The sequence below is a fragment of the Myotis nattereri genome (genome assembly GCF_964212035.1).
Source record: "Myotis nattereri genome assembly, chromosome: 3".
Classification (NCBI taxonomy): domain Eukaryota; kingdom Metazoa; phylum Chordata; class Mammalia; order Chiroptera; family Vespertilionidae; genus Myotis; species Myotis nattereri.
The window spans coordinates 54,373,256-54,389,789 of NC_138077.1; the positions used below are offsets into that span (position 1 = coordinate 54,373,256).

Below are 16,534 nucleotides of genomic sequence, written 5' to 3' on the forward strand. Positions count from 1 at the left end.
ATCTAGTGTCAGCAGCCCACCTCTGACAACCTCAGGAATCGTGTCAGCACCAAGCTCACCAGAGACCACTGTGGGAACAACGGAGGACATCGCAGTCCCTGTAACTGCAACTTCCACTGAAGTCACCTCACAATTCCCACAGACAACTCAACTAGGTGGACCAACAACAGCGCCCTTTTTGAGCACCTCAACTCAGGAAACATCAGCATCTTCACGGAGCGACCACACTGAGAGCACTGGCATCACCACACCACCACCTGCCAGCACCATCACAGAAATGGGCACATCAACCCCTTCATCTTCTTCAAGTGGCACGATTTTGACGTCAGGTGCTCCTCAGACAACATCCCATGCAGGTGAGACAACAACTTCATCCCAATCTAGTGTCAGCAGCCCACCTCTGACAACCTCAGGAATCATGTCAGCACCAAGCTCACCAGAGACCACTGTGGGAACAACGGAGGACATCGCAGTCCCTGTAACTGCAACTTCCACTGAAGTCACCTCACAATTCCCACAGACAACTCAAGTAGGTGGACCAACAACAGCGCCCTTTTTGAGCACCTCAACTCAGGAAACATCAGCATCTTCACAGAGCGACCACACTGAGAGCACTGGCATCACCACACCACCACCCGCCAGCACCATCACAGAAATGGGCACATCAACCCCTTCATCTTCTTCAAGTGGCACGATTTTGACGTCAGGTGCTCCTCAGACAACATCCCATGCAGGTGAGACAACAACTTCATCCCAATCTAGTGTCAGCAGCCCACCTCTGACAACCTCAGGAATCGTGTCAGCACCAAGCTCACCAGAGACCACTGTGGGAACAACGGAGGACATCGCAGTCCCTGTAACTGCAACTTCCACTGAAGTCACCTCACAATTCCCACAGACAACTCAAGGAGGTGGACCAAAAACAGCGCCCTTTTTGAGCACCTCAACTCAGGAAACATCAGCATCTTCACAGAGCGACCACACTGAGAGCACTGGCATCACCACACCACTACCCGCCAGCACCATCACAGAAATGGGCACATCAACCCCTTCATCTTCTTCAAGTGGCACGATTTTGACGTCAGGTGCTCCTCAGACAACATCCCATGCAGGTGAGACAACTTCATCCCAATCTAGTGTCAGCAGCCCACCTCTGACAACCTCAGGAATCATGTCAGCACCAAGCTCACCAGAGACCACTGTGGGAACAACGGAGGACATCGCAGTCCCTGTAACTGCAACTTCCACTGAAGTCACCTCACAATTCCCACAGACAACTCAACTAGGTGGACCAACAACAGCGCCCTTTTTGAGCACCTCAACTCAGGAAACATCAGCATCTTCACGGAGCGACCACACTGAGAGCACTGGCATCACCACACCACCACCCGCCAGCACCATCACAGAAATGGGCACATCAACCCCTTCATCTTCTTCAAGTGGCACGATTTTGACGTCAGGTGCTCCTCAGACAACATCCCATGCAGGTGAGACAACAACTTCATCCCAATCTAGTGTCAGCAGCCCACCTCTGACAACCTCAGGAATCGTGTCAGCACCAAGCTCACCAGAGACCACTGTGGGAACAACGGAGGACATCGCAGTCCCTGTAACTGCAACTTCCACGGAAGTCACCTCACAATTCCCACAGACAACTCAAGTAGGTGGACCAACAACAACGCCCTCTTTGAGCACCACAACTCAGGAAACATCAGCATCTTCACAGAGCGATCACACTGAGGGCACTGGCACCACCACACCACCTACCGCCAGCACCATCACAGAAATGGGCACATCAACCCCTTCATCTTCTTCAAGTGGCACGATTTTGACGTCAGGTGCTCCTCAGACAACATCCCATGCAGGTGAGACAACAACTTCATCCCAATCTAGTGTCAGCAGCCCACCTCTGACAACCTCAGGAATCGTGTCAGCACCAAGCTCACCAGAGACCACTGTGGGAACAACGGAGGACATCGCAGTCCCTGTAACTGCAACTTCCACGGAAGTCACCTCACAATTCCCACAGACAACTCAAGTAGGTGGACCAACAACAACGCCCTCTTTGAGCACCACAACTCAGGAAACATCAGCATCTTCACAGAGCGATCACACTGAGGGCACTGGCACCACCACACCACCTACCGCCAGCACCATCACAGAAATGAGCACATCAACCCCTTCATCTTCTTCAAGTGGCACGATTTTGACGTTAGGTGCTCCTCAGACAACATCCCATGCAGGTGAGACAACAACTTCATCCCAATCTAGTGTCAGCAGCCCACCTCTGACAACCTCAGGAATCATGTCAGCACCAAGCTCACCAGAGACCACTGTGGGAACAACGGAGGACATCGCAGTCCCTGTAACTGCAACTTCCCCTGAAGTCACCTCACAATTCCCACAGACAACTCAAGGAGGTGGACCAACAACAGCGCCCTCTTTGAGCACCTCAACTCAGGAAACATCAGCATCTTCACAGAGCGACCACACTGAGAGCACTGGCATCACCACACCACCACCCGCCAGCACCATCACAGAAATGGGCACATCAACCCCTTCATCTTCTTCAAGTGGCACGATTTTGACGTCAGGTGCTCCTCAGACAACATCCCATGCAGGTGAGACAACTTCATCCCAATCTAGTGTCAGCAGCCCACCTCTGACAACCTCAGGAATCGTGTCAGCATCAAGCTCACCAGAGACCACTGTGGGAACAACGGAGGACATCGCAGTCCCTGTAACTGCAACTTCCACTGAAGTCACCTCACAATTCCCACAGACAACTCAAGGAGGTGGACCAACAACAGCGCCCTTTTTGAGCACCTCAACTCAGGAAACATCAGCATCTTCACAGAGCGATCACACTGAAGGCACTGGCACCACCACACCACCACCCGCCAGCACCATCACAGAAATGGGCACATCAACCCCTTCATCTTCTTCAAGTGGCACGATTTTGACGTCAGGTGCTCCTCAGACAACATCCCATGCAGGTGAGACAACAACTTCATCCCAATCTAGTGTCAGCAGCCCACCTCTGACAACCTCAGGAATCGTGTCAGCACCAAGCTCACCAGAGACCACTGTGGGAACAACGGAGGACATCGCAGTCCCTGTAACTGCAACTTCCACGGAAGTCACCTCACAATTCCCACAGACAACTCAAGTAGGTGGACCAACAACAACGCCCTCTTTGAGCACCACAACTCAGGAAACATCAGCATCTTCACAGAGCGATCACACTGAGGGCACTGGCACCACCACACCACCTACCGCCAGCACCATCACAGAAATGGGCACATCAACCCCTTCATCTTCTTCAAGTGGCACGATTTTGACGTCAGGTGCTCCTCAGACAACATCCCATGCAGGTGAGACAACAACTTCATCCCAATCTAGTGTCAGCAGCCCACCTCTGACAACTTCAGGAATCGTGTCAGCACCAAGCTCACCAGAGACCACTGTGGGAACAACGGAGGACATCGCAGTCCCTGTAACTGCAACTTCCACGGAAGTCACCTCACAATTCCCACAGACAACTCAAGTAGGTGGACCAACAACAATGCCCTCTTTGAGCACCACAACTCAGGAAACATCAGCATCTTCACAGAGCGATCACACTGAGGGCACTGGCACCACCACACCACCTACCGCCAGCACCATCACAGAAATGAGCACATCAACCCCTTCATCTTCTTCAAGTGGCACGATTTTGACGTCAGGTGCTCCTCAGAGAACATCCCATGCAGGTGAGACAACAACTTCATCCCAATCTAGTGTCAGCAGCCCACCTCTGACAACCTCAGGAATCATGTCAGCACCAAGCTCACCAGAGACCACTGTGGGAACAACGGAGGACATCGCAGTCCCTGTAACTGCAACTTCCCCTGAAGTCACCTCACAATTCCCACAGACAACTCAAGGAGGTGGACCAACAACAGCGCCCTCTTTGAGCACCTCAACTCAGGAAACATCAGCATCTTCACAGAGCGACCACACTGAGAGCACTGGCATCACCACACCACCACCCGCCAGCACCATCACAGAAATGGGCACATCAACCCCTTCATCTTCTTCAAGTGGCACGATTTTGACGTCAGGTGCTCCTCAGACAACATCCCATGCAGGTGAGACAACAACTTCATCCCAATCTAGTGTCAGCAGCCCACCTCTGACAACCTCAGTAATCGTGTCAGCACCAAGCTCACCAGAGACCACTGTGGGAACAACGGAGGACATCGCAGTCCCTGTAACTGCAACTTCCACGGAAGTTACCTCACAATTCCCACAGACAACTCAAGGCGGTGGACCAACAACAGGGCCCTCTTTGAGCACCTCAACTCAGGTAACATCAGCATCTTCACAGAGCGACCACACTGAGAGCACTGGCATCACCACACCACCACCCGCCAGCACCATCACAGAAATGAGCACATCAACCCCTTCATCTTCTTCAAGTGGCACGAATTTGACGTCAGGTGCTCCTCAGACAACATCCCCTGCAGGTGAGACAACAACTTCATCCCAATCTAGTGTCAGCAGCCCACCTCTGACAACCTCAGGAATCATGTCAGCACCAAGCTCACCAGAGACCACTGTGGGAACAATGGAGGACATCGCAGTCCCTGTAACTGCAACTTCCACTGAAGTCACCTCACAATTCCCACAGACAACTCAAGTAGGTGGACCAACAACAGCGCCCTTTTTGAGCACCTCAACACAGGAAACATCAGCATCTTCAAAGAGCGACCACACTGAGAGCACTGGCACCACCACACCAACACCCGCCAGCACCATCACAGAAATGGGCACATCAACCCCTTCATCTTCTTCAAGTGGCACGATTTTGACGTCAGGTGCTCCTCAGACAACATCCCATGCAGGTGAGACAACAACTTCATCCCAATCTAGTGTCAGCAGCCCACCTCTGACAACCTCAGGAATCGTGTCAGCACCAAGCTCACCAGAGACCACTGTGGGAACAACGGAGGACATCGCAGTCCCTGTAACTGCAACTTCCACTGAAGTCACCTCACAATTCCCACAGACAACTCAAGTAGGTGGACCAACAACAGCGCCCTTTTTGAGCACCTCAACTCAGGAAACATCAGCATCTTCACAGAGCGACCACACTGAGAGCACTGGCATCACCACACCACCACCCGCCAGCACCATCACAGAAATGGGCACATCAACCCCTTCATCTTCTTCAAGTGGCACGATTTTGACTTCAAATGCTCCTCAGACAACATCCCATTTGGGTGAGGCAACAACTTCATCCCAATCTAATGCCAGTAGTCCACTTCTGACAACCTCAAGAACCATGCCAGCACCAACTATGGCAGACACTACTCTGGGAACTACAATTGGCATGACATTCTCTGTAACTACAAGTCCTTCTTCAGTCACTTCTGAAGCCTTACATACAACTGAAGTAGGTGGACATATGTCAGCACCCTCTTTCAGCACCTCTACCAAGGAAACATCAGCATCATCACAGAACTACCCCTCTGTGATCACTGAGATCACCAAATCTCCACAAACCAGCCTCATCACAGACGTGAGCACATCACCCCTTTCACCTTCACCAAGTAGAAATGTCCCCACATCAGCTTTTCCTCAGAAGACATCCCATTCAGGTGAGACAACCGATTCCTCTCATTCTATTGTCATGCCCAATTTCTCAGGACGAAAAAAATGATGCCAGCACCAACCTCAACAGACTCCACTGTATGAAAAACAAGGACATTTCTCTCTATTACCACAGCTTCTTTGTCACTCACCTCATTTGTGTTTGTTACAACCTAAATAGACAACCAACAGCCCTGTATTCCAACATCTCTACTAAGGAAACTTCAACCTTCTTTAAGAACCACGGGACAGAGGGCACTGAGTTTGCCAGACTCTCACCAACCTGCATCATTATAGCAATTAACTCATCATCTTTCTTATTCTTACCAATTGGGCACAATCCTGCAGCATTTGTTTTTGAGGAGACATCTCCTTTAGGTGAAACATCACTTCAGTTTCTTCCTGTGTCAGCCACACTCTTCTGACGTCAGAAATTATGACAATACCTTTCTGAAAAGAAACCACTGTTGGAAAATCAGAGCCTATGTCACTGTCTGTAACTGCAACTTCTACTTCTGTCACCTCTCTTTCTCCTTTTACTACCTTGTCCACAAGTGGAGAAGTCCTGGCAACACCCTCAAGCTCAGTCATTCATGAAATCATGACTGCATAGGTCATTCCCACTGTAATTTCTGTCAGTAACTCTCTGAGAAATATCATGCAAGTCCTAAGAGCCTCATAAGCAAGTCGAACACACCCACCCCTGAGCATCCTGTAATGTTTAAAGGGTAGCCGCTACTACCAACCCTATTATAAGGCCAACATATATGAGTTCTACAAATATTTGTAACAGTGTATCTGGATCCACACTGAAATTTTCTCCTTTTTTTTCCACACTGATTTTTTCATTTCCACCTATAACCTACCCTTTGATCAAGACCCCTCATACGTCTTCAGCACCTAAGTATTCCATGAGTATATAGCTTATACCACAGCCATCAGTAGGCTCTGCTTTCTCTGATTCTATTTCTTCTGGTAATATATGCAAAGTTCAGGCCATATTGAGTTTCTATACTTCAACTGGTAATTCTTCATTCTCTCAATCAGCCCCTGACCCTGCAGTCACCTGGAGCTCCACCACCATATTCACAAGTCATCCCACACCTTTGTCTGGTACCGGTACTTTCCCACCATCCACAGCATTCTCACGCTCCACTGTGAAGACTGATACATCAGGTAGGTGGAGACTAAAGTGGTCTCTTACAGTGGCTGCATTGGCTCAATTTGGCCTACAGGAGCACTTGAGAGAGAATGGTGAGTTAACATTACCAGTCTAGGATTGAGGTCAGGTCCACAAGAGGGTAAAGTGAATGGAGGTGTGGTGGGGGACAATCCCCTCTGCCCTAGCAGACAACTGCTTATCTGCAGAGAGTCATTTGGGTATGACCAGAAGAGAGATAAGATGGTTTCTAGTTGTCTCTTCCAGCTCCTAAAGTCTGTGACTTTTTTTGACTCTGCTTTGTCTGACTGTAAGACCCACTCCAGTCTTCTCTTCCTGCATGCCAGGAACAATCACAGCTTCACTGATGACAGACAGTCAGAGAAGCACAGCAACATCACTACTCTCAACAACTATCCAGAGCCTTACAACCTCAACTCCCAGCACACGCTCAACAACTACCCCAGTCCCTATGAAGCCTGAGAAAGGTAAGTTATGCCATAGATCTGGGACCTTTCCACCCTGGGATGGAGAAGGTTGAGCTAGATGTGGAGCTTGTAGTTGTGGCAGATGGACTGGATCTACCAATAAGGGCCCTTGTGGTTATTTCTGTGGACATCTCCACTGCCCCTTCTGGGTCATGGGAAGTTGAGCTACTCCCCATATCTCCTTTAAATGGTGATGTGACTGAATGCTTAGTCTCAGCCTGCTTGCTCACAGACTACTCTTTCACGTCAGAAGGGCCTCATGAGGGAAAATGAGACAGCATCAGAGTTGGGTGCTGAGGGTTGGCTTTGTACATGGCACTGTGTTAGGAAGTGAAGACGAAAATGATCAAGGTGCTGTGCAGCAAGAGACAGATATGCTGCCTCAGTAGGTGCAATTAGAGGAATAAACCCAGGGTATTAGGCACACGCAATGAAAGGCCCCTAAGGAATGTGTATGTGTGTGAGGGAGTGAGGGGGGGGGCGGGGGTGGGTTTCAAGGTGAAGAGGAGGTTTCTAGAAAGAATTAATAGGAACTGGGGAAAAAAGTCAGCAGGAAGGTATTGGAATAAAGATGTAGACATGAGAAGTAGTCTCAGTATAGCAAGGGGAGGAGATCCCCAAAACATTTGGGATTTGCTGGAAGGTGAAGAGTGTTGAGAAGTGAGGCTGTGATGTAAGGGAAGCTTGTATATAACAGGAACCAGGGAGGAGGTGGCTAGATTTGCATTTATGGATGGTGGCTGGGGTGGAGGCTGAATTTGCAGGAGGCCAGGAGAGCAGTGTAGAGACTGCTGTGTATTCCAAGCAAGACAGAGTAAGTATGGAAAGAAGGAGACCCATTTGAGAAATGTTTAGGACAAAGTTTCTCAAACTACCCAAGGACCTCTAAGGAGTCCTAGGACAAATTCTAGGCGGTCTTCAAGTTTATCTAGAGAAATACCATCTTAGGAAACAAGTCTCATTCTATGAAATGGTCTTTCAATTACTCATCTTCACTGCCTTGGAGGAGTTTTTGTCTTTTCACCCTTAAAAGAATTATGAGTGCCATAACAAATGCAGAATAATGTGTTGGTATGCTGACAGCAGGACCTGATTTTCTCCAAACTGGGGAAGGATGACCGTACCAGTTTAAGTGGTAAAATGAGGAGATGGGTTAAACACAAGTGGAAAGGGGGAGAGGGGAGGATTTGATGACTCCCAGTTAGGGGAACAAAGGACAGGGCAGAGGATCAGCTGGGGAAATTCTCTGGGGATCCCTGTCAGTCCATGAGAACTTCCTGCTCTTCTTTGTTCTGGCCCAGGTGTTTCCCTCTTCCCCTATGGGCCACGTGTTCAAGACCAGGAGTTTGTCAGGAGGAGGGTGGACTTCACCTCGCCGCTCTTCAAGCCCCAGATTGGCTTCCCTTTTGGCTCCTCTCTCCGAGATTTCCTCTACGTGAGTCCCAGGCTGCAGCCCAAATGACTTGTGTTCTCAAGGCCCTGCTTCCCCTTCCAGGGCTCCGAGATGGCCCAGTGACTGTGACCGTGATCCTGAAATGAAATCAACACTGTTAGGCTCCTACTGAATTCCTGCCTCTGGCTTAGTTTGCATTCACAATCTTTACTGTCAGAGCGTTAGCCAAGGTAGACATGAATCTAGGCAAGGCTCGCCCTCCCACGTGAACAAAAGTGTCCATCTCAGTAAAGAGATCCCAGGGCCCAGTAAGCTTTCTTCTGTTTTTACAGGGCCCTTTATATGAGCAGGAAGCTCTACTTGGGAAACAACTGATGCATTTTACATTTTCTGTAATTATTTTCTGGTTCCCTGGTCCAGGTACCCATGAGTCCTAGAAGAGAGTTGGAATGACAGTCATGGCCCCTGTGGCTTTCAGTGAGAGGGACTAAGTCAGGACACAGTGTGTGATGTAGTGATGGGGTGAGGGTTTCGGTCTTTTTAGCCCCATCTGATGTGGCACCAGCTTCAGGATGGAGCCTCAGGGATTTACCCAGAGGGGTCTGCTCTGTGACAGGCTGGCCCATAGACGGGGCCTGATGCTAAGCAGGACAAAACTTACCACCTTAGGAAGGACTTAGGACTAGAAGAATGTCCTGCGGGTAGACTATTTATGTGAGAATTAAGTAAAGGGGCTCTCCCGGCAGCCAGGGAGATGGATGACATGACCTTCCAGAGGTTGTTGACCCTCTAAAGTTCTACCCAGAGAGGCCTTTGAGGGTCACACTTCTGAGGAGCTGTCCCAAGGCTGCTTTGAATGTTAACCGAAAGAACTTTTATGCTCAGTTCACAGATAATGGTCAGATCATTTTCCCGGAGTCAGAGTATCAGATTTTCTCCCACCCCCACCCTCCTCTTGGTGGCTTCACAGGCAGGGACGGTCTGGCTGTGGTGGCTCCATTCTGGGATGATGCTGATTTCTCCAGCCGCAAGGGAACCATATTTTACCAGGTGGGTCTTTCAAAGTCTGGCATTCAGGATCCTCCAGAAACCAACAAGGAGAGACAAAGAGCCGGGCAGGGAGGTGCACGTGTTACTGCTGTCAGAGCCAGGCTCCGTGTGGACAGGCATTGGTGCTTAAATATGAGGGTGGGAGGAAGCAGATTAGGACTATTACATAAACCCAGGAATACCCTGACACAACCACGAGAAGACTTGCAGGTGACAGGGATGGGGGTTGGCAATCCAGAGTTTTAGTTTAGAATAAGGCTGTAGGGGGTCTTTCCTAATAAGCCCGAGTCAAGCCGGACCGCTGCATGTGCTCCTGGATTGGGTTAACGATTCCAGTCAGTGGGAGCACAAAATGAAAGCTCCTGCAGGCGAATGTGGACTGTGCCCCGGCCATGGACAAGGTACTATAGAGCGGCGAAAGGTGGAAAAACACATGCTTGTCCTCAAGGAGTTTTGATGGGACATGGGGAAGTTCAAATGGGCAGAGGTGGCTATGCTATCCAAGTCATTTTGTGCTAAGAGATGCAGGAGTTCAAGTCCAGAAGACTTGGGTCTCTGGGCCTTGACTCTCCACTCCACACACCCTCGGCCTCCCTGCTGCTGAATTTGAATTAATTGTGAGATCCAAGGAACAGACTGAAAATGTAGGTCTGAGAGAGGGAAGGATGTCAGACGTGGGTAGACTAAAAATGATCAGGATTACCATGCAGAAAGTGGGGTCTCTTAAGGGTGTTGAGCTAAGACCCTCATTTCCTTGTCCTTAACTGTCTTCCTTTCCTAGGAATATGAGACGCTCTACGATGACAACAAACCACTTGTAGTCCAGCAGGTGGAGTCTTGGATTGAAAACTTTACACACACCTGGAACTACAAAGCCAGGTGGACCCTAAAGGTCACATGGATCAATGCCCCTGCCTATTCCGCCCAGCGGACCTCCGGAGTGAGTGACCCATGGACAGCTCCCTGCGAACCATCTGGAAGTCAGACTTCCTAGAATCCTAGGCAGGGGCCAATCTTCTAAAATATTCTCTGACTCCAGGCCAGATCGCTGATTATAGCACTCCTGCACCCACCCCAATGCTGAGCACTCACCGTGCACCAGGATGCCCCAACCCCTTACGTTCACAACCTCAGCGGCCCAGAGCACTGGGTATTAGGAGGTTGAAATTTAGGAAACAGAATTTTTGTAAGTCAAATGACTGGCTATTGGCAATTTTATATGGTTCAACCTGATAATATTATCCACATTTTAGAGATGAGAAAGATAATGGTTAGAGAGGTTAAGCAACTTGCTCAAGGTCACCCTGCTAGCAAATGACAATTCCAGGCCTGGAACTGAGGTTTTTCTAACCTCAAATGCCGGCTCTCAACTGTAATGCCTTCCAGTGGGAATGGGCACAACACACAGTCCCCCTGGGCTTCCCTCTGGGGACTCACAGCTCCTACAGTCAGAAGTCCTCCCTTGTGGCTGTTCTAAAGTCACTTGTCTCTTCGTTGGTTCAACAAGTTCACTGATTACCTACTTTGTACAAGCATAGTGCTTGCCATTCTCCTTTAGAGAACCTCCAGTCTCGCCTGTATGGTCCTCCCCACTGTTCAGGTTGAGGAGACATTTGGACAATGTCCTTAAATATCCCTGAGGAACCTACATAGGCCCCTCCCAGCTCTCTGGTGTCTTGGCTAATCTCTCAGGTTTCTGATTCTTTCTTACACAAACTGTCTTTCAACTGGTTTCTAACCCAGAGCCTTTTATCGCCCTCCCTGGAAAGAAGTCAGAAAGAAGGCAAATCTACCATGCTAGGTGCTTGACACCACAGGTGAAAGGTGCCCTACACACTCCCAAACTTGTCAGCATGTTAAGCCCATGCCTTTTCTCCAGGTAGGCCAGGAAAAGATGATGTGTGCATCGAGGCAGGGGTGTGGGGTGAATGATGGGACATCAGGGAGGACACTCCAGATTTCTCACAGGCATCTCCATGTTTGTCTCCATCCAACCCCCAGACCAACACCTACCAAGCCATCCTCTCCACAGATGGGAGCAGATCCTTCGCCCTGTTTCTCTACCAAAGTGGTGGGATGCAGTGGGATGTGACCCAGCACCTAGACAACTGGGCCCTCATGGGCTTCTCCAGGTAGGACAGGGAGGGGCTGCCAGCTCTGAGCTTGTGATAGGAAATGGTGCAGAGCAGTGTTTTCGCTGCACACACACTCCCCCACCCCAGGACCAGGCTGAGTCCCGCTTGCCGATGCTTCTGACTCACACTGGTGCCAGTTCCCATTAAAAATGCCATTTCTTGCTGATTCACATTAAAAGATCATTCTCTTTTTCTCCCCCCAGAACCTGTGCAATGTAATCATTCCCAAAACTTTGACTTCTCTGATTTCCACTCACATTAGCTGACCTTTCTTGACTTCTCAAATAGCATCATCATAATGGCCAATATTTACTATACTAACTACTTAATATGCATTATTTCATTTCATTATTACAACAAACCCATGAAGGAGATACTATTTATTTCCCATTCTACAGATAAGGAAATTGAGGTACAAATAGATAAGTAATTGCCCAAAGTCACAGAGCTGGGAAGTGGCAAAGCAGGAATTTGAACTCAGACATCTAAGGCTGAAATCTGCCTTCCCGACTTCTGGTGCCCCTGGGCTGGGACCTCACCCCTCACCCAGGGCCACCAGCAGCTTGTGGGGGGGTCACTGGGAAAGACGGAGAGCAGAGGATGGGCTGTAGAGGGTGACACTGGTTCCTATGTGTGAAGGTGGCTCGGTCTCTGAGCAACAGTTCTCGACCCTGGTATTTCCTGGTGCTGGTATGTGTCATCACTGTGAAAGTCACTTGTCATTTGTTACTGGAAATTGCTGCAAATGATGTTCTCTTATAGGGTGCCTCTATAATTACACTGCTTTCACTTGCTTTTTAATGTGCAGTGAAAGAGAAAGGATTGAAATGATCTCACTACCTAGGAATTTCACACCATCCAGAGTTTGCCTGCCCACCTCCACCCCAGGTGTCACACCTGTGTGTGTCACCCATCCTGTGTCAGAGGAGGAACCATCAGGAGTCACTGCTCTGAAGCATGCACCCAGAGAGGCTGCAGGCGCCGGTCCAGGATTTTCTCCTTCCTGGAGCAGGGCTTTGAACCCCATCACGGGGGTGGGGCTGGGGTGCACCCATCACATCAGGTCCTCACTCAGTTCTGAGAGCTTTACAAATGTTTACTACATTTCATCCTCACAATGCTATGAGATAGATGCTATGTAATCTTTTTACATGGCTGTGAAAACAGAATCAAAAAGGTTAAGCAACTTGCCCGTGGTTACCAAGCTGCTAAGTGCTGGAATCAGGAGCTGAATTCCTGTCTGCCTAACTTCAGAGACTGACTCTTAACCATCCCTACATACTGTCCCCACCAATCCCTAGCTGCAGGGAAACATACCAGAAGGAGGCCTGGACTCTGTTGTCTTCACACCAGCCTCATGACCAGTGTCTGGCCCTATCGGTCAGATGTGGAATAGATTAGTCTCCCCACCCAACTCTCCCCCTTTCCTGCTTAGTGGTGGGAGTCAGTGATTCTGGCTGGCTGGCTGACCAACTGATAAGTAAAGACTAACTGGACTGAGTGAGTGAGTGACTGGCAGGATGAATTACTTGCCGGCTGAGAGGAAAGACCCTGAGTGTGACAGAGGCCTTCCATTCTTTCCTTTGCCCGCAGTGGAGATGGGTATTATGAAAACAGCCCGCTGACATCCCAGCCAGTGTGGCAGAAGTATCGTCCGGACCAGTTCCTGAATTCCAACTCAGGTAAAAGTGTCATCTAATCACACTTGGGCTGGACTTAAGTCCTCTTTTGTCCTCTACTTTGTGGGCCATGACAGTACCAGAGGGGCAGCTCTCGAGCATCTATCTCCATCATCCTGAAGGAAGTCCCAACACAAACTGACCTCCCACAGATGCAATAGGGACTTGACACTGCCCAGGGAACAGTCGGTACCTTCTGTGCTCTCGCGCAGTGCAGTCTTCCTTGGGGCTCTGTCTCCTGCCTGGGATGAGCCAAACCAAAGAGCTCTCTCAGTGGGGGCCCAGATCCTGGAAGTGAGAACAGGGGTGTGGCTGGGTATAGGAATATGAATGGGTAGTTAGGGCAATACTTCAAGTGTCCTGTTCCATAAAGGGAATGTGAATCCAGATGAGATCCCTTAAAGCAGTGGTTCTCAACCTTCCTAATGCCGCGACCCTTTAATACAGTTCCTCATGTTGTGGTGACCCTCATGTTCATTGTTACAAATTGAACATAATTAAAGCATAGTGATTAATCACAAAAACAATATGTAATTATATATGTGTTTTCCGATGGTCTTAGGCGACCCCTGTGAAAGGGTCGTTCGACCCACAAAGGGGTCGCGACCTACAGGTTGAGAACCGCTGCATTAAAGGAATCTACCAAGGGGAGTTCTAGAGATCTGACATTCATTTTGTCATTATTTATTGAGCACCTGCTACATGCTGGACACTGTGCTAAGAACCAGGAATGTGAAATAAAAGGCAAAAGCCTGACTAAGTTTGCTCTCAAAGAGCTGCCACTCTAGCAAGAAGGCGGGTGCTTCAGTGTCAGGAAGAAGTCTATGGGGCCTCCTCCACGACTCAGTGTACTGTTGGGGAGCCCCAAAGGGAAAGAAATGATCGTTTCCAAAATGTGATAGAACAAAGGACAGTTTAGCATTTGAAATCAGTCATGTAAATTGTGAAGCATGAATCCAGTTCTATTTGTTCTGTGGCAGGAACTTTCGGTAAACAGAAGCTAAGTCAAATCATGGGTGCCATCTTATGGAGAATGCTGCCCACTCATTAGGATCCTCTGTCAAGATGCTTCGACTTGGACCTAGGGGGTGCAATACAATAGATAGATAGATAGATGGATAGATAGATAGATAGATAGATAGTATTTGGAGGGAGAGTATTTGATATGTTTCCCTTGATACCAGGTAATTGTGGAGAAGATACACAAACAGATAATCATAAATAATGATTATCCTTCTCAAAACCTTAAAAATTGTAGTTTTCTTGACAATTACTTTTTTTGTTGGGGAACAGGATCAAATCGAATGTCCTATTATATCTTACTAGAGGCCCAGTACATGAAATTCATGCACCGGGGGGAGGAGGGTGTCCCTCAGCCCGGCCTGCACCTCTCGCAGTCCAGAAGCCTTTGGGGGATGTCCGACTGCTGACTTAGGCCCACTCACCCCAGGAAGCAGGCCTAAACTGGCAATCAGACATCCTTAGTGCTGCCACAGAGGCAGGAGAGGCTCCCGCCTCCACCACTGCACTTGCCAGCCATGAGCCCAGCTTCTGGCTGAGCAGCACTCCCCCTATGGGAGCTCACTGACCACCAAGGGTCAGCTCCTGTGTTGAGCGTCTGCCCCCTGGTGGTCAGTGCACATCATAGCCACCAGTCGTTCCACCATTTGGTTGTTTTGCATATTAGCCTTTTATTATATAGGATTGGACTCTGGAGCCCCCCTTCTCACTCATGGCAGTTGGTGGGCAGTATGCAACTTACAATTAATTGAAGGTCTATTTAAAGTTCAAACCCCCATCAGGGTCTCTACTCCCACTTACTTCAACCTTCCTAGGATGGTGTCTGGGCACAGAGGATGCTTCCTCAGCCTTGTGGTAATGGAGCAAGTCCCAGCTTCACATGCCAACTTTTCTGTGGCTTCCCAGCTGGCCTCTGAGCATCAGCCTCTGCCCTGGCTGCTTTGGCCACTGACATGTCTGGTGGGAGAGCCGGGGTCAAGGATGAAAGCAAGTGTCTGAGTAGGTGGCTAGTGGGTGGTGGCATCATTCACTTAGATAGAGGGTGCATGTGGAGGAACTGATTTGGGGTTTGGGGAGATGGGAAGGCACTGGAGCTTATAGTGACAGACAAAAGGGTAGAGTGAACTGAAGCTCAGGGCCAGGGTTTGGCTCTGAGTTGTGTGTAGGTGAGGCCTTCTTGCCTAGCCCTTGTCCCAAGGTTTCACACTAAGATCCACATTTTGAGGGCTTTTGGAGGTCACATCAAAGGGGTCTTTGGGGGAGGAATTGCTGCCAATCTAAGTTGGGTCTCATTCATGGAAGAGCTGTCCAGAGGGGAAAAGTGGCATACAAAGGTTACATTTCTGAGTCTTGATGTTCCCTAAAGCTACTAGTAAAGCAGAACCCGTGGCCCCAGGCCCTCAGATAACCCCTTCTTCCTTTGCTCCTCCAGGCCTCAGGGGGCTGCAGGTCTATCAGCTGCACAGGACAGAAAGACCCAACTACCGTCTCAGGTGCTTGCAGTGGTTGAGACAACCTCAGTGGCCCAGCTGGAACTGGAACCACATCTCCTGCCCTTGCTCCTGGCAGCAGGGACTATGGGACTTACGATTCCAGCCCATCCACATAGGTGACTCCTCCTTCCTGTCTCTTGGGGCATCTCCATTGTCCCACAAGACCACCCACCATCTCTCCAGTCCCCCCTAACTTGTCCCTTTCAAGGCATCCTCAGCCCCTCCCCAGAAATACCGCACCCTAATCCTGCCCCCCACCACAGGCATCGGGCCTGAGTGTGCGTGGACTTGTTGCAGGCTGGTGGGGCCTCGGCAGCAGGCAGCTGTGCAGCTTCACCTCCTGGCGTGGGGGCGTGTGTTGCAGCTACGGGCCATGGGGAGAGCTTCTGCAAGGCTGGAGAGTGCAGAGCCCTTGGCAGCTTGGTATGTGTGTCCACAGAGATCTCAACCCCCCTTCCTCTGGAGCTCTCTGCTCTTCCCCAT

General features: G+C 49.7%; 1 protein-coding gene across 1 annotated transcript in view; it reads left to right on the plus strand.

Moving 5' to 3' along the window:
• The window catches only part of MUC4 (mucin 4, cell surface associated), a gene marked incomplete at its 5' end in the record, with an annotated part of 68,523 nt that overhangs the window by 36,145 nt on the left and 15,844 nt on the right, over positions 1-16,534 (plus strand). The window contains 7 exons of the mRNA XM_081085977.1: positions 8,583-8,716; positions 9,560-9,724; positions 10,506-10,664; positions 11,726-11,856; positions 13,453-13,541; positions 15,991-16,167; positions 16,349-16,474. Of these exons, the coding sequence (XP_080942103.1) occupies positions 8,583-8,716; positions 9,560-9,724; positions 10,506-10,664; positions 11,726-11,856; positions 13,453-13,541; positions 15,991-16,167; positions 16,349-16,474 (981 nt within the window). The remainder of the gene's footprint in view (positions 1-8,582; positions 8,717-9,559; positions 9,725-10,505; positions 10,665-11,725; positions 11,857-13,452; positions 13,542-15,990; positions 16,168-16,348; positions 16,475-16,534) is intronic.